Source organism: Ciona robusta, chromosome 12 (genome assembly GCF_009617815.1).
Source record: "Ciona robusta chromosome 12, ASM961781v2".
Taxonomy (NCBI): Eukaryota; Metazoa; Chordata; class Ascidiacea; order Phlebobranchia; family Cionidae; genus Ciona; species Ciona robusta.
In genome coordinates, this window is record NC_143246.1 from 3,226,157 (window position 1) to 3,245,513 (window position 19,357).

At 36.1% G+C, this 19,357-nt stretch overlaps 1 protein-coding gene across 7 annotated transcripts in view; it reads right to left on the bottom strand.

Annotated features, from left to right (window-relative positions):
* The window catches only part of LOC149726842 (uncharacterized), a 28,011-nt gene extending 9,958 nt beyond the window's left edge, over window positions 1–18,053 (bottom strand). For 2 of the 7 annotated variants that reach the window (XM_089890475.1, XM_089890474.1), the window contains exons 1-8: window positions 17,673–18,053; window positions 13,795–14,138; window positions 13,145–13,648; window positions 12,704–12,793; window positions 11,696–11,831; window positions 4,606–4,774; window positions 3,341–3,538; window positions 775–875 (exon numbers count right to left, since the gene is read on the bottom strand). In XM_089890475.1, coding sequence (XP_089746601.1) covers window positions 775–875; window positions 3,341–3,538; window positions 4,606–4,774; window positions 11,696–11,831; window positions 12,704–12,793; window positions 13,145–13,648; window positions 13,795–14,138; window positions 17,673–17,844 — 1,714 coding nt within the window. In that variant the 5' untranslated portion in view covers window positions 17,845–18,053. Of the gene's footprint in view, window positions 1–774; window positions 876–3,340; window positions 3,539–4,605; window positions 4,775–5,021; window positions 7,024–11,695; window positions 11,832–12,703; window positions 12,794–13,144; window positions 13,649–13,794; window positions 14,139–17,672 lie in introns of those variants that run through there. The other 5 variants (XM_089890472.1, XM_089890469.1, XM_089890471.1 and 2 more) reach the window with 4 other exon arrangements.
* Window positions 18,054–19,357: the final 1,304 nt, after the last annotated feature.

Below are 19,357 nucleotides of genomic sequence, written 5' to 3' on the forward strand. Positions count from 1 at the left end.
ATTATTGCGCAATTAAATACAGGTGTATTACGACGCAGCTAGTAATGTTAGGTCACAATAGCCATTGTCGCCGCATAAATGCCAGATTTATGCTAATATAAAGATTTTTGTTAAGTCAGAACTGCACGAATAGGTAACTTACGTATACATTAACATGAAACGAAATGTCACGCAGCCGGCAAAGTTTCAAAAAAACGGCACACGGCTGAATAAGACACGTAAGATAACGATTGAGCCTAAAATGTTTAAATTGCAGCACGGCAAAATTTGTTAATTAGGCCCAAACATAAAACATTAGATCGCAGCTTTAAATAAATGAATGTAACTTACTTTATCCTTGCGTGGCCAGCGTGCCAGCTTACGAGTTACCACGTAGGTTACTTTAGGAGTGATTATTTTCGTTTTTTATTAATTTTTTTTATGTATACTGCTGATAATTTGAAAAACCTATTAGTGACCACTGGGTTGTAGCAAGTGTCTTGACTAAGGACACATACACCAACAGCGGTAGCAGCGACGAACCTTGAACCCATTAACTCTGGGTTACAGGCAGGCACACTTACCACTTTGGCACAGCGCCGGATTTGACTTTAACAACCCTTTCTATCGCAAAGGCACCCACAGTAGACGGTAGTGATAGTCAGTTTTACACTTTATATCAAGATTTGATAGCTTGGGTGACAGACTTATGTCCGGATTTTCAATAAAAATAACCGAATTTACAACTTCTACAATCCTGCTCAAAATCACCACAAAAAATCCCATAATAGTTACCTTTTATCATCTGCATGTTTAACAATGGAGAAGGCAGACTCGCTTGTTCTGAAAGCTTCTGATTGTCTTTCATAAATTCAGAAGTTTTGCTTCTTACAATTCTGAAAATTTTTACACAGAATATCAAGTGTTTGCTTTTGAGAGATATTAAAGCCTATCTATAATTTATTAAATAAGGTAACTGTAGCACAATCTTATTAATGAGTACAAGATTGTAGTAACAAATTTCGAAAATGTGAACAAATAAAAATGCTTATACATAATACATATAGTCAGAGGCGGATCTAGACAGGGGTGTTTTAGCTTATCTTAATGAAAAGAAAAACAAATTAATAAAGGAAGAACAGTTTAATGAAACAAATCCTATGCATACAACTTAAGCACTACGCAATCAATATTTGCTCATGAGTCATGAACATACTCTTTTCCTCACTTTTTTCACAGAATCAAAACATCTCGTAACACATTTTAACAGATTCAGTGTAATACTTTCCTTTACTCTTATAATGCACTATTTTTAATTATCTTCCCTTTTTAAACATAAGTTCAACCATAAATTATATTAATTAGGTTTAAACCAAGGCTATAAGTTTTATAAATATCCATAAAATATATAAAACACAAAAAAAATAACTAAAGCATTAGGGATGTGCCGAACAAACTCCGAGCTTAAAAGCTCGTGGCCGAGCAACTCTTTTTTACACCCGCAACTTGGTTGAAAATTGGACATAGCCAGCATGGCACATAGTATTACAATAATGTTGCACACAATAGCGAAAAATATAGCGTAAAGCACGAACTCACTAAGTGCTTACATCCCTATGAAGCATTGCTCATTTGAAAAATCGTAAGTATTGGTGTAGTTTTCTGATTACATAATGTTGCTACCGTGGACGAGTAGAACTAGTAAATTTTAGTTAAACCTTTTCTTGCGAACACTCTTGTCAGAATATTCCCAGATTCTCTTTTGGTTTGGGTAAAAAAGAAATAGGCTACAAAAAAATTATAACAGTTGTTTTTTACCCTTCCCATAAGGTGTCAGGAGGGTTTGTCCTTTCCTAATCCTCATTGTTTTTTATACCCTATTGTTTTTTGATTTCCCCGACTTTATAATATAGTCAAATGGGGCAATAAAATAACAGAAAACCCAAAGTAATAAATAATAAAAAATGTTTTAGTCCGAAGAAACAATATTCTTCATACCTTGATGTACAGAAAAGATTGTATGATTTCTATGAATATTTAATGTTTTATTTAAAATTTTTTGCCTTTTTTCCCTGACTTTGGCGTAAAAAAAACACTTGCGGGGCAATAAAAGTCAATGTTAAACCACATAAATATACGTACGCTCGTTTAAAATTTATTTAGTAATTTGTGTTTCACCGAAAAAATAATTATATATATATATATATATACATACTACCTAGAGTGAAAGTTAGAATAAAAAATAAGTGTCATTGCCACCCACAAAAGCTGTTTGCGATAAACTTATTGCAGCCCTGGAGACTCGTATAAAAGTACGTCGGCAACTGGTTTTCAAAATACGTCGGCAATATGCCAAGGTTTTGGAAGACGCGTGGCCGGGCGTGACGTCACGAATCGCAACGTCAGCGCGAATTTTCCCGTCTCGAATTACAGTCGGTATCGTATAACATGAGCGCCCAATGTTTCGTATCTGATTAGACGGATTTTTAATAAAAAAACATAAATTCCTTAACTTTTTTAGCTGCATTACGTCTTCTGCTGCATTATGTCTTCTCTTTCACCGCAAACCACGTGTTCTAAATGATTTTAATTAGCGACGCTTTTCGTCCAAAAGGAACGTATTCTCGTACGCCTTTCTCCTTAATGACGTCATAAGCTCGTGCCGAGCTTTTGGTTGAATCTCTGCGCTCGGTGAACCTGAGCTTTTACAACTTCAACACATTCCTATTGTTAACATCAAATTCACGAAACATTACCAACATCGTCTGCTGCATAGCCCAGGACGAATTATTTATTGCAAACGTATCAATCCTTTACTTGATCGCATAAGTAAAAAGGCAAATATCCAACCTGTTTTTAAGCTCCTGCTGGCTAAATAATCAAGGGGACAATCGTTATTATGACGCAAATAATCAGCGTGTGAATTGCTATTATGTCGTAATCAATTCAAACAATCGCTATTATGATGCAATGAATCCATGTGTGAATCTTTACTATTTCGTAACAAACATGCCGTTTGGCTGAGCAAAACATCCTAAATTTTTTTTAGGAAATCCGTGCGTCTGACTTCATTTGCTATATACGACTACTATATGTATTATATACCTCACTTTAGCTGTTATCGCCCGTAATTTTTGCAATTTCGCGTCTTCGTTTTTTTTTCTACATCGTCGGCACTAAACTGCCGACGGTTTGTCCAAATGCGTCGGCAAAATCGTGAGTCTCCAGGGCTGTTATTGTTAGCGTGCTAGGGAAGGTTGTCCTTTCTTACCTCAAGTACCTCATTGTTTTTATTAGTCCCCTTGATTGACTAAACAGTTATCAAAAAATTTTTGATTGACAATGATAGGACTTTTATTACCTGTTTATTGATGAAACACTTGGTACAGTTTCTTGTGAACATACTTCATCAGCCAAAAGTCTGTCACGTATTTCCCAAGCAAACATGGTAGGATTTTCACGTTTGTACTCCGTTATCCGCATCACCACATCATGTGTTGCCACTTTCGGCTTACTACCTCCAATAACCCCAGGACGAATGCTTCCGGTCTCATAATACCTGACACAGATAGTAAAGATATGAATATCATTGATTCAGAAACCTAACATTTCATAATATACTGGTCAGGAATTTAGGGTTTTCCCTACAACTTGGCAGTTTTTGACAAACACAATTGGTGATTTTTTACAGGCTAATTTCTTTATTTGTCATTGGGCTTTCAGGAGCCAGAAGGTTTTTAACCCCGCAAATGAAAATCAGTAATTTGAACAAAATAAAATATCAAAAAGGTAGGACACAGATAGAGGCTAAACTACGACGAACGTAACAAGCAAGTAGGACGCTCGTGGCTTCACTCAACGATTTGTATATTGGGGAATCGAGTTGCGCAATCATAAATTTCAATTCCTTTGTTTCTGATTGGTAGTTAGTTCCTATTGTTTGAATAGTAACCAACATATTAGCTTCATAGGCGACTAACATGGGTATACAGGGTATACATGCATACCCTGAAAAAATTCAGGGTACCCAGAAGCACCTTGAACAATATGCAAAAATGAAACAACACAAAACAGTTGCGTCGTAATATATCTCTCAGTTGCAACACACTGAAAATGCGTTAATCACTGGTAGTACTTTCAAGGTCTAACAATTTTTATCTTCTCCCCCGATCAAACAGTATTGCCGCCACGCATTTCAGACGTCACACGAACGACTTGTTTTTAGCTTTTATGCACAGTAAATATAAAAACGTTTCGCAAAGTTTGCCCAATCGAGATTATTGCTAAATAACAAATTTAATCCGATTATATTAACCCTAAAACCTAAATAAGAGTTATTATACCTTGCGTAAATATGCAGCGATTTTCGAAAGAAAGTCATAGTTAGTAAGGAATATTTATTTTCAGTAAGGGATTTCCAAAAGTTTGGCGCCTATGATTAGTCTGTTGAAAATGGCACACAAATGCAGGGTAGTTATAGCCCCAAAATTTAATGTCAGAACGCACGCGCCTTCATCTCTACAATTTATAATGTTATCGGGAAATTTCAGTGGAATTTGTTTTTAACATGCTTGTAATTATATTATATATATATATAATATGTTAAAAAATTTACAAAGAGTTTACCTTGCTAAAATCTTGCTGACACAGCCATGCGATACACGTAGCTGACGAGAAATGTCACACGGACGAACTCCTTGGTGAGATAGATTGACAATGCGTTGCCTTATTGGTTCCGGTAAAGGCCTTCCGTTGACATACATTCCACCAAGTTGATTAACTCCTCCACCATGGCCTGTAAACAGTAAACACTTCATTATACTAGGGTTCCACAAATAGATTAATAACTGGAAAATATGGATTGTGAGGTCAAATTCGATAAAATATTAAATAAAGCTTATATACACACGCCAAAAAATCAATTACACTGCTCCTCTTATAACCCTAAGACAACCGATTTATTATTCATTGCGTTTAGGCTCATGAAAGTGTAATTTAATTTAAAATGTAAACCAAGATTTTTTAAATCTATTTTAAAGTACCATCTTCACTGCCAACTTCTTCTTTTGCTACAATGGACTTGGAATTTTTACTTAATCTCCGACCCCTGCCAGTGTTTTTTCTTTTAGGTTTTGTTCCATTTGAACCAGATATCAACTCACTACCATCACTGGCATGTGCTGCAATAAGTGTGCCTTGGCTAGTAACCAAGTAGGTAAACACAGGTTGATTAGATGGCTTCCCACTTTCCTCACCGGACTGATTAACACTTTGTGGCGACAAGCCAGCAGCCATCATTTCCCGAGTTTTTTGAACATCTGCTGCTGGAACAAGTTGTATTGTACCAGCAGCTTGCCCCGGGATCACTTGAACAGTAGCTGCTGCTGCATTTTGTGAAGCAGCAACAGCAGCAGCTGTGTGGAGAAGATTACTCATCATAGAAGGGTTTACTCCTTGTGGAGCAGCCACCGTTGCAGTATTGGTCTGTTGTGGTTCTGGCTCTACACTGCTGGTATCAATCTGGTAGTCCTCCTGGTCCAAGTAATCTCCTTTAATATCACCTTGCTCCACCACAATTTGCACCGGACCATTTGTGGTATCACTACCAAGGTTAGATAAATCTCCTAAAATGCCAGTGGAGCTATTATCAATGTCAGTGTTAGTTTTAGCATCTTCTTGTACCACTACTTCCTCTGTATAGGATGTTGCATGAGCTGCCGCATCAACAAGTTCCAACATTTGTTTTTCATGATCATGGTCATTAGCATTCCCTGCTTGATCAACAGTAAGCAAAAGCTCATTCGTTTTGGGTTGAGTGTTTTCCAAAATATCTTCCTGCTTAAGAACTTTTGGCAAATGCGAGTTATCACTTTCTGCAGCACTCCGTTTAACAGTGGCCTTTGCTATCTCTGCCATTTCTGGAGTAATTTCTTTATCATTTTCAATAACAATCTGTGAATCGGCATCTATGTTTAAAGTTTGTTTTTCAGACATTTTCAAACCTTTACAACCATCAATAAACACAATATCGTTTTTTTTAGTGTACGAATCTAACTTTTTCTTTTGTTGATCTACTTTTGAATCAGCGTTATTTTCCTTATTTTTTTGCCAATTCAAAACCATAGTAACATTGCTCTCATCTTCAGAGACTTTCCAATTACTAAAACGAATTTCACGGCGTTTTATAACTCCTGTAAGTGCTTGCACAGCGTCAAGTGAAATAATAGATTCAGAGGTGAAATCAAAGGCTTCCTCACACCCGGTTTCTGTTTCTGAAAGGACTTTTGTAGGAATGTAAGTTAAGGGTTTAAAGAAGACTTGAAATGGAAATATTGAATCTGCTTGTGCTTGATTTAGTAGATTAACATAAAGGTCCCTTGATTTTGAAAGACCATTAAACATTCCGTAGCAAACATACACCAAACATATTTTCTTTAAAAACAGTAAACTTATCCTGAAGCTTTGAGATTCTATATCAAGAAGTAAAAACTGTAGGATTTTGCGTGACAGTTTGTAAATAGTCAAAACCAAATCAAGAAATGCTTTGCAATGTATAGTATAAATGTGCACATAAAGAATTTGTTTTGAGAACAGAATATGACTATAATGCATGGACCATGGACGGTTTTGTGTAATTTATATTTATAAATAGCCTATTATTTTCGTTGATATGATACGTATGGAATGGTACTAACGTTTAATAACACTAATGGCAACAGGAATAGCTCACTGTCGATTTAAATCTTTCCTGTTCATGGTCACGCGTGCAGCAAAGCGAAACAATTCGCTTCGTTGATTATTGTGCAGTCAACCAAGAAAGTTTAATCAAGCGCACCATCGCATAATTGCGCTACAGATGGAACATGTCTACAGCAATTGCACTGAAAAAATATGAAACTTGACTGGCATTCTGTATTTCCGATTACCTGTGATAAAATTATACAATAACCAAGCCAAAATTTCAATCTTTTGCCTTTTTGAGGGAATCTGACTAAATATTGAAACTCGAACGCCCCGAGGCTGCTTCTAGACTACTTCTGTTCGTACAGTTTCGGAAAAAAATCGTGCCAGTGGGAAATAGATATCTAATTTTTCGTTATTAAATTTTTTTTTAATTTTTTTTACAGTCAATAAGTTGTTACAGTCAGTAAGTTGAAGTTTTTATGAAACTGAGGCGTTGTTCCTGCTTTTACATAGAATAATATGCATGGCACTAGCAGTATATATCGCTATACTAAAAATCTAAAACCTGACCAAAACTGCCTGTAGGAACATTAAGAACAATATAGGTTATCACCACAGAGCAATGTAGGGTATTACCACATTAAGCAACTCTCATGTTTTCTGACTGGTATTAAGTGACAAAATACCTTTCATACAAGGCTGAGTTATTTATTTGTATATGAATATTTGACTGATTTCTTCTGTTCATTAATTTATTAGGATATTCATATAATTTCATAATATTAACCTGCTACATCAGTTCTTTCGCCAACCTGTACAATATATCTGGCATCTCTTCTATCACGCAACGTATCGCATCATTGAACCCCAGGCCAGTCGCGTTTTAGCGCGAAAATTCAACAACCTCTATTTAGAATTTGCGATGGTGGCACGTCGTTCGTGACTGAAATCGCCAGCTATGTCTTTTAACAAAATTATTTTGCTTAGTATATTCCGAGTATTTTCTTTGGCGAAACTGACTTACATTTTTACAAGCATTAAAAGTGCCCTGTAGTTTCGTTCCACTTGACACAATAGTTAAATCAGTGAGGCGTGCTGCGTCTCACGGAGCAGTTATTGTTTGTGCCGCACACGCAATAAAGATAGAAAGCAAACGCACCGCGCGCAACGAAGCGAGCAGTTCAAACGACCGAGACGAATCACGCACCATACCCGGAAACCAACCAAGCAGAAAAGAATGAGAGAAAGCGAAGAAACAGCCATTATGACGTACCTGAAGATGGCTAAATAAAGCCAGACAACCAGGGGTAAGGAAAATTCATTCAAGCAAACAGCATTGAAAGAAACAAGTACTGCGGACAATAAAACACAAACACACGGGGATTGAGTGTATGTGGGATACGGACTGATGAAAGGCTTTAAGCTATGGAATCCCGCCTTTACGCCTGACAAGATTCATACAATAGTAACCAACCGTGCTGGGGGTTACAAAAAAACAATTTTGGTTTTGCCGAATACGGACATAACGTTTCATAATCACAATTCCATTTCTGATACGGGACCACACAGCATCTAACAAACTATTTTTTGGAAGTTTGTCTCCATCATCTTACACCAACCTCTTTGCCGCTTGGTTAATCAACATCGCCAGTTACAAGTAAACCGATCAAGTTCAGCACCCCCTTAAACAACCAAGAGCCACAATGGATAAAAAACTAAAGAATAAATATCGACTTATAAACCAATCGTAATCTTTAGACCAAGTGCTTGTCTTAAAAAATACTGATCATGGTTTTATTCAATATGTGTGTTTATGTTTAGTTTTAACACTTTTAGATAAACGTTGTTCCAAATCATGATTAGCCTAAAGCAGAATAAATGTTTTTATTTATCAAATTCCAGTTTGCTCTCTGGCGTAGATTGTGGGCGAACTGCGCCACTGATTCTTACACTTGCGGTGTTAAAGAGTTGATTTTGTAAATTCACCGGTTGCCCCTCAGAATACTGTACCATTAAATGTTTAAGTGATGGAAATTTTAGAGATATGTTTAAAATTAAGACTACATAATATCTTGGCGTCACAGTCGTAACAAAACTAAAAACAAAGTTTATGAATCGGTACAGTAATACGCTTTGTGCACAACAGATTCATGTTTGCCGTATTTACTTCGAAACCGTGCCGCATCATTAAGTAACGAGCTCTCGTCATTGCGAAATTCAGGTAACCGTAAACAGAAACTCAGGAAACCGTGGTGGGGTGAAACGACACGGGTGGGTTAGCGGGGTATGCGATGACGTCACTGGGGCTTAGGTTGCCGTGGTGCAGATGAGCTTCACAAGTGTGTGAAAATATGTGATTCCGTGAAAATTAGCGATGCTGTGCTGTTTGTAATAATCCGCACAATAGTATTCAGTATAAAGAAAATCAAGCATTCTCAAACCGAAATTAACATAAATATATCGTATTCTTTACCTTAGAGCATGATAACAGTGACGTTTTTTTTCAAATTTAATAGAGGATTTAATAAAGTGTGTTTATTATGTATACTGTGTTTTTTTAAAAAAAAACTCGCTTTGTATATAATCGAACGTTTAAAAACATCTGATTTAAGTCCGTCTGAAAAAAATTAAATGCATGAAAATGCCAACGACACAGAGTGGAGAAAACCAATTTGCAAGCTTCGCGGCATTGCGTGCTTCCACCAGGATTATGAGAATGAGGTGGGTGAGGTAGGTGTATATAGTGATGGGGGAGCTCGGAATTGTTTAACGAAACGTGACGGGTTCGACATGACCCCAACCACCGTAACCAACGACGTCAAACAGGGTTGAGCGTAAGTTTACGCTGCAGTTGAGATGGGGTAAAGACCTGTCAGACGGACTTAAATATTAAAGATCGGTCGAACCCTACTGTGAATTTGCACTAACTATATTACACAATCAGAGAACAAACACTATAGCTGTAACGTATAACTTTTATAAAAGAATATAATAGAAAGATTATAAAATTGTTGCAAAATATAAAATATTTGTTAACAACCATAGGAAAAGTCAAAATAAATTCGACCCCGACCCCAATTCGTTCCATTTCTCAACGCGCGCGATCAGACGGAACGAAGTGCGTGCAGTTGTGTGGCGTCGCTTGGCAACCAAGCATGACGTAATTTGAGCTGGGGCTGTTTACAGTTTGAGTAACCAAGAATGTGGGAAAAATTCGTGAATCATCGGAAATTTTAAAGCTTGAACACAAAAAAATACCAATCGGGGTAAATGAGATTTTCTAAATGCTAGAGTGCTACAATCTCCATGCAAAGTCCTTTACTTAAGCAGAGGCAACGCAATGGTCTTATCAAATTTAATTTCAATTAATTAAAGTAAATGCAACAAACTTAAATAAAAGTATTGGATAAACGTTTTGCTTTAACATTTAATTACTAGGGTTTGATGCGATATTATCAATATACCACGTGTGAAAGTCGGGTAATTTCCCTCAGATGCGCTCTAGCAATCTTGTAAGGTTTATTATGAGTCTTGTGACGAGGCCTCGCTACGGAAGGGCAATCTACCGTCCCCGCCATTGACGAGCGATCGGTTCCTTATGACTTCCAGAGCGTATACCGAAAAATTGAAACCAGGAGAGTTACGACTATAATTACAGGTATTGAATAGCCGTCGTTGACTGACACAACACGTGTGAAAAGTATCCAATACTGAGAACACTACTGTGACATTCAGTCTGCTAATTCATGACTTTCACTTGTCAGCGGTATCAGCGATAATCTATGCATGACCTAATAAAGTCATTCTTTTAGTATAAGCTTTACTTACACAAGCCCTACGTTTGTTATAAAAATAGTAGGTATTCACAGGTTGAATATCAATTTGCTTAGGTGTATACACTGAATAGTATTTTTGCAATATCCTAAAATACAAATCTGCGAAGACAAAGTCAAATCCATTCTTGCAGATATATATAAGAAACACTGGCGTGTGAAACCATGTACAGAGTACATGTTACTTATAATGTGATCTTGCTATTAAGTTACGGTGGAATACTTTGGCGCCAAAAGCTTCAATACCTATGTCAAAAGAAAGAGCTATACTATTAAAATTGATACATCGTTCCCAGCAAACACATAAATACGAGTTCTTCAGGGTGTCGAGATCTTTACCTCTTATCACATGACATAATGCAATGTGTTTTACTAGGTCCTGAAACCTAAATGTACGGCATCCGATAGTATCTTGCCAGGATAATAAAGTTGCTCTGAAAGGAGTCACATATACATTCAGAAGGGTGCTGGTTGAGATATAACCAAAGCGACATTATAAAATCCGCCCACTCTTCGCAATGATGTTGTTGTTTTAGAACGCCTCTGCCCGATTTTAAGACAAGAAAAGTCGCATATGGTGGGTTTATGACGTAAGAAACCTAGGATTATGGTCCACGGTTCGCTGCCGATGAAATGCGCAGAATAACGGGTGGGGTTTAAACCCATGTTATTCCATGCGCTGTGGTGCGACTTATCCCACAATCTAAAACGTGATTCTCGACCAAATGATAACCCTGGTGCCAACACACGTGTAATTTTTGTACTGCAATGAATTGGGTAAAACATCCGCCAAGTTTTAAATCTGAACTAAATAAAGTACTGAACAACCCGCATTTTTCTACACATCTCTATTTGCACTGTGTCGTAGAATGGATCCGATTTCTTCGCGTGAGTGCCCGCTTACTTGTCGGCTCATTGCATTCGTTAAATGTAATACAAAATACATTTGCGGTCCCACGGACCTACTTGTCACTAAAGCAACCGGTTTCACAAATTTGGTAAAAATTTACGTAATATAAAAATATGAAACCTTTCGTTGTTAATCCCTAAAGAAACTCTAGGTGTCTCAGTTCGTCATATCATATAGGTATAGTTGTTTAGTTTGTTTATCTGTAACTTTCTCATGGGACAATTTGTAAACACAAGTACAAATCATAACAACGCCATGACATTATATTGATAATAAATGTTTAACTCACTCGATCTATAGCTTCCGTTACTTCTTGACTTTAACTGTTTCTTCCCGTTGCCTCCTTGCTGACTCAGCTGTTTTTTGCTTTCCTGCATAGCGACCTGCTGGTCCAGTTCAGTTGTTTGATATTCATTATTGGGGTGCTGAAAATATAAAACTTTATACTTTTGTGTAACATGTTATACCTGTTAACGAAGCACGGATATGGTTTACGGCTAGTTTTAACAGAATAAATAAAACACTTAACTCATAAAAATAAATAATTATTCATAAATATAGTATAATGAGTTTAAGACGCGACCTTCAAGTACATATTGCCAAATATTTTCAAACTCAAACATGTGAACGTTTGGGGTGATACCAGGATTGTACTATCACACTTTTATTAATTGACAACAATCCAAAAAATATTTATTAAAACACACGAGAGGTATTTACCAATTCGAAAACATGCGGGGTAAGACGGGAATGTAAATGAGTTTTATTTTAGAAATACATGCAAATAACACAACATATAATTTGTACGCTATGAAAATCAATGTTAAACATATATGTAATAACAAAATTATAATAACTCTTATTAAAGTTTATAGTTTTGCTATAGGTTGGGTATTGCTACACTATATTTCGCATAGGCCAGTTTTTATAAATTATCTCCAAGTGCCTATTCGTTCACTATACCGAATTTGAATACTTTACACAGGTTTCTTTTTTAAAGTTCCGTCTTACCCCAATCCCATCTTCCCCCACCCTGATATTTGTATTGGTACACAAAATAAGCTTAAATAATAAAACTTATTTTTACCTTTTGTAGTAAGAAGCTTTAACACGAATATATTGCACCACGTGTTAGCTTTTGAGTTACCACGTTTGTGGAACAATAGTTACCATTTTTCTATATATTTTTTTGACTACTTGTTTTTGGTGTAAAGGCCGCCAACAAAATGCACACAGTTTGCTTTATAACATGAACGTTTCCACTGGTTCAATAAATATATATTCCAACCACATTCACCTGTTGATGCTGTTGTGCCATTCCTGTGATGTTTGCAATCTGAGCGGCAGCCATTGCAGCATTTGCATGTTGGGTATCGAAAGGCAGTGACTAAATATATATATGAAACGCCTAAAAATGTTTGCTTTTTGCTAAATCTTTCTGCCGTTGTCCTTAATTGTTTTACGACGTTTATATTTTGTATTTCAGTCATTCGTAAATAAAATCAACTTATAGGACAGAGTTTGAAAAGTAAAATAAATATTTTATCTATTTATTTTACAAGCTTAATGCTCCACGCATGTTCGGTGCTTAGAGCAAGTGACTTAAAGTTTTTAAATAAACAACTCAAGGGTTTTGTCAGTTTCTTCAAGGCATACACGAACATAGAGCTTTGAATCCACAATATCTTGATTTTATATTACTCTGAATAAGTGTAGAACTGTAGAATATAAGCTATACCTGCAGAGAACCATTTTGCATTGGGATATAAATTGGGGTCATGGTCTGCACGTTATCTTCGCTTGACGGTGTTGCATGAATTACACCAGGTGGATGAATCACCAACTCTGAAGTTCCAATGGTAGGCATCTGCTGCGATGTAGACATTTCTGTGAGATACGACATAGTACCGTTGGTCAAATTTTGTGTAACTGTGCTCATTTGCGAAAGAAGTAACAGACGTTCGTGGTCATTGACATGGCGATCTACAAGGTGCTCTGACGTCACAGCCTGTAAGGGTTCGTATGAAATTGGCTGATGATCTGTGATTTGCATTCTGCCATTCTGCTGCTCTTGCTGACGCATTAGATTGTTATTAAGATCATCAGAAAATTGCGGAGTTAGATGTTGCTGGTGAGCCGATGAATAATGGTCGCTTGTGGAACTGAAGAGCAGAGGTGCTGGTAGAATATCTTGACTTTGAATCAACGGAAAACCCGAAGTCGATGCTTGCGGATTGGATTCCTAAATAAAGATATTTGCTTGGTTACAATATCTAGCATGTAGAAGTAAATACAGCTATGAATGGAACAGCAGTGTTATAAATCTATAAATAGTTTCCTGTCGTGCGAGAATAAGTCATTATTGTTTTTAGTTCGCGAGGTTCTTACCACATTGGAGCGAATCGCCTGCTCATTATTGGCGTGGGTCACGTGGCAAGTCATATCCATGGCTTCTGGAGATGAGCGATCCCTGTATTCCGGAGCTTGCTCATTCCCATTACGCGGAGAAAGTGAATGCTCCGTGTGAGCTGATGATGCCGGAGAAACCGTGACAATGGAGCTACCGACTGAAAACGATGACATCATTGCTGGTGACGAAACGTGTGGTGTTGATGATGCAATCATTGTGAAAGAAGCTGTGTTGTTCATGCGTTGATCATCTTTGTGGTAGCTTGGTGGAGTAAGCGGTGGGGACGAAGGAATGAATTCGCTTACAGATATTGGAGTTATACCTGAATAATATTAAATGACTTAATTTCTTATGCAAAACTTTACATGCAACGCGTAGTATTTATTATTCTATGAATCTAATTATGCCAAAATATGCTGCTGATGCATGAAACAAATTGAACATTAAACATGTAGCGTTTAGTTCTGTTATGTTTTTTATTCTGTTCTAAGCAGTTGTATTATATAGAGTTTTCTTATTCTAGTAAATGGAGCGAAAGGGAGCACAGTCACCATGCCGACATAGTAATAATCTAATATGCTAAAGTGCACCAAGGTTATGTGAATAGAGTGGCCAGGCGATCACTTATAAACCTATACATTCTTAATTATTCGCTATAGAAATTTTCTCATTTAATTTACAAAAGAAGAATGAAAGACAAAGTTGGAAAATAATAAATATATGACGAGGAAAGATGGCCTATCCAAAATGCCTTTGTATTAATTAATAAATAAAAGTTATTACGAGTACTCGAGAAAAACTATTGTACACTTTCAAAATCACTTTTAAAATTTTCATAAAAATAATTAATAGGTGTATTTATTATTAGTAATACATATGAATAACCCGAAATAATACTGTTACGCATTGAAAATCAGATTTAAACATTTTTACATTGCCCTTCTGCTAAAGATATTATATATACATATAGACGGGACAACTTTTACCTCTATTTTCTCGCCCCGTTTAGTAGTGAACAAAGAACATTCAAGTAACTATTAAACTAAATGCACATGGCTTCCATTGACCGTTAGTTATTGTTTAAAACACGATCAGGATATTTAGATATTATGTGCTAAAGGTGTCCCATCTTCCCCCACCCTACTATATGTATTATTTTATGAAAATTGGTATTGTTCGAACATCAATATAAATATTGTATCCTACAAATGCAGATCAAATTGTAGTTACAGAAAAATATTAAAACAACTAATAATAAAGTTAACATTTTTGCCACAAACGTTCCAGCCACTTCTTATAAATTATCTCCAAGCGCAAATGACTGAATTTCGAATATATTTTCTATATATTTTGTTTTGTTATTTTATCATTATATTGTATTTGAATAACCCCTTAGGTATAAATTATTGAATTAAAAGCAAACCTTTTAAAGTTTGGCAATAAAAAGGTAAAAAAGCTACAATGTGGGGAAGATTGGACACCAAATTAAAATATATTTACATTAGCAGTATTCTGCAACTTGTATTTTTTCCAAATCGAGTAAAATCGGTGACTTTTGCAATGAACTCAAACGAACTTTTTAGGGTTTTGTGTGCGATTTTCTTTTGTAGGAAGGCGTAAAATAGCTTGTATTTACCGTATCCAACATTCTTTGCTAAAAATATATAAAAATACCCTTATTAAATGACCAAAATGGCACAAATTCACCGCTTCTAAATCTCGTTTTCGACTGTTGACTTTTTAATGCAGAAAACAAATTAGGCTTAATACTTAGACTATACATTCTTTAAATTTTATTTAAGTCCAAGTTTCCGTTCAACTTTCTAAAATACATGCACTTTTCCTATACCTCCTATGTTATTTTAGGCACAAACTGGCGTTCAATTTGTCTTTTACCTACATAACAATGCTGGGTTGGATTACTTGGTATTTTCTACGGCTCTATTATCAAATGTTCAAAATTAGCATCTTAATATTTCGCATTTTTTACTTGTTTACTTGTTTAATAAATATTGTTCCTATTTTACATAGTTTTTTTCATTATTTAAAACCAGTAATCGGCTTTGACGCGCGTTTTATAAAATTATGAAGTGAGAATACTGTCCAATAATTCTGTAACATTATTTTTCTGGTTATCATTAAATAGGGGTCCGTGAAAAGAAAATTAAAATAAGTCTCGTCTGACAAAGTGTCCCATCTTCCCATACCCTACTATATGCTAATCATACTGGAACATTTGTATTCGCCCATCATCAAATCAAGATTCGTAAAAGGTTTAAAAGGGTGTCCCAACTTATCCCAACGTAAGATTCAGCGAGCATTTAGGTTTAACACATTTTACCATTAGGCAATTTATCAGCTATTAAAAACATTTTGTGCCTGTTTAACGGCGATTTTTAAAACATAACATCTGTAATCGTATATATCTATATTATATAGTAGGGTGGGGAAAGATGGGACACCTTTAGCATATAATATCTAAATATCCTGATCACGTTTTAAACAATAACCAACGGTCTATGGGAGTCGTGAGAATATGGTTTTATAATTCTTCAAATGTTCTTTGTTTACCACTAAATGAGACGAGAAAATAGAAGTAAAAGGTGTCCCATCTTTCCCCACCCCACTGTATATTAGGGAATAATATATTTTTTCTTATTTATAAGATTTAAAAGGTAAGCAATCTTTCCCCCCCCCGACTATATACAACAAAGGGATGCAACCATTAATTACTTAATAAAGTTGAAAGCAATTCGGTGTCTCCTATAAACAAAACCATTCCGTCTGATTGTTCACGTTGCACTGTGCGGGTGGTATATTCCAGACATTTTAAATTGGAAAATTTATGTTTTTTTAGGTTGATGAGGTTTAAAATTGAGCGATCAGCCAGCAGGCCTGTTAGGTGCAACTGTTTCTGTTTCGGTAGCCGCAGCGACTGGATTCCAGCGGCCTTGTTGTAAAATTTCAACAAATATTGGCGCTCCACCTTTTTTATGAAAATGGTATTTTTACGAAACAGGAGAGCTAGTTTCGTATCTATTGCTCAGAATTTTGTAATCTAAAGATTACAAGTGAATGCGAACCACTGTGTTCTATAATAAAGGTTGGGTAAAGCAGATACGATGACGTAACGGCAAGGGGGGAGTTAAAGTCGGTCTGTAAACATTGTCAGTTATCCTAAAGCTCTTCGCTAACAAACCATTAGGGTGAGGAATGGGAACGTTGGTTTACTACTGTGAGATATTTTATGTTAAAACTATTTCCCATTTATCTTCACGTTGAACAAAACCCGTTAATGTATTTTCTATTTCAGCCATAACATATCATTTGGATATAACAACCTGTATACACATTTATTCGTTTACAATTTGGCGAGTTTGCTTTACAACCACTTGAAATATCTACAATCCTATACATAACAACTTGCAGATTAACCCAAATAGATAAGAAGCGTGATGACAACTGCATCAAATATTTATCTGCCGTTTTATATTAACATTCTTTAAAAATAGTTAGGTTATTCATAAATATAAACATCAATAAAATAGTGTGTTGTGCAATAATATTGCATGGCGTTATGTCTAAACAGATCGAAGCAAACCATGAACGCCAGCGGCGACATTTTTACAGAACGATTGCGATTAAGTTACAACGACAAATTGAAAGTTTTAAACTTAGCAAAATACATATTAAATAGCCGCTAAAAAGAAAATTAGCAACAAGTAATGAATTTTAAACTTTATATAAAAGAGTTAAACTTAATGTTTTGTAGAGTTTATGCTATACCTAAAATACATAATTTGGCGGATATTTATACACTTTAACTATTTAGGAACACAATTTTTAAATTGCTCACCGCTTTGAACAATCCTGCTGAAAGTCTTCGAAACATCGAGAGATTTTTTCAGTTTTCGCCCGAATTCGAATGAAGAAACCCCGACAAGCAAATTGTCCTCTCGATCACGATTCCGTTCTTCGTCTAATTCTTGTGCAGTGAGATGCAGAGAGCCACAAGCTTCGGTTTCCATTGTGGCGATAGACGGTTATTTTGCTTCGGTTGTGAAAAAAACTGCGTTCGCCTGACAAACATAGATCGGCTTTCTAACAAAACGAAGAACAAGCGCCTATCCACTCATGCCGATGCTTGCTTAGACGGTTTGTCAGGTACTAAGGTCCGCTCTGGGTACGAAGCGAAGAGATACGTAAAACTGCAAAAGAGACCTTTGACAAAAGACGTGCTGCGGTTTAAATAAAAGGTGTTCGTAACATTTGCAAAACTAGTAACACCTGTTAAAATAATTGTATTTAAACTTTATGACAAAAGCGATACATTATATGACGAATTACTATTTTTTATCAAACACTTGTACTTGAACTTACTAAATAGGACAGATATAAGAGCGCTTGCTAAGTTACTTCACAGTCAATAATGTTTTACAAACATTTTCTCAAACTTACACTCGAGGATGGGACTTCCCCCTACGTCATAATTTAACTAATATTCTGAATGCGCGTTTCAAACTGTTCTGCCGTGGAACTCAAACGATTCAAAAATACCAATTGCAAATAAGCACGGCGTGGAGCGCCTTTTTCGTATCAATGATATTAAAAAATGTCTGTCTGGATTTGGTTTACATAACGGGACAGCTGATGTTCAGTATCAAATGGGAGTCAAAGCGCACTAATCACATTCGTTAAAGTTTCGTATAGCGACCAATCCGATACAGGAATAGGCATACTAAATTCCATACAAACTTGGGAAAATGCCTATGACGTATAGCTGACTCTACTGCGTTAAAGTCATACCATCTCTTAGGCGGCAGTTTGTTCGTATGTCTGAGATGGAACAGCATATAGTATGGTTCCCGCTGACTATCCATCTGCATCGTGTCGCTCAGCAAATGGCTTGTTCCTGCTATTTTCGTTAGCTCGTCGTCTTTCAACATTAGAATAATATCACGCTCTATTGTGGCCCCACAATGCTAACTGCGATATACAACAAGGGAGACAGCGTTCGTACCTGTAGGGAGAAGGATAACGAATACGACAGTGATATTTATACACCCATAATAAATGTTGTACTGTATGATATTTGCCACTTTGGGACGGAGTAGCCCCATTTAAAATTAACCTTTAAAAAGGACATTTCTATCGAACTAATCTAGGTGTCTATCGACACAATACAAAGAAAATGAAAAGTAGGTGCTTTTATTTACCGGCAACATGAATTGTGAATTATTTGTTGACGTTATTGTGTAACTACAACTTCAGATAAGGTACCTTAACAAAATGTTGTAGGTTTGGGCCATTGGAAAATCGTAGTTCGCAAATCTACATTTTACGATATATGTACCAGACGCCCACTATTACCAGTCTACACAAATTGTTGTACAACAGCGCCACCAGGAGGATAAATTATCGATTTACTTTTTAAAATATTTCTATTTTCTTTTCCCTTTTGGTAGTACACAAAGTACATTTAAAAATAATAAAACCATATCCTGAAAATTCCTATAGACCGTTGTTAATTATGTAACACAC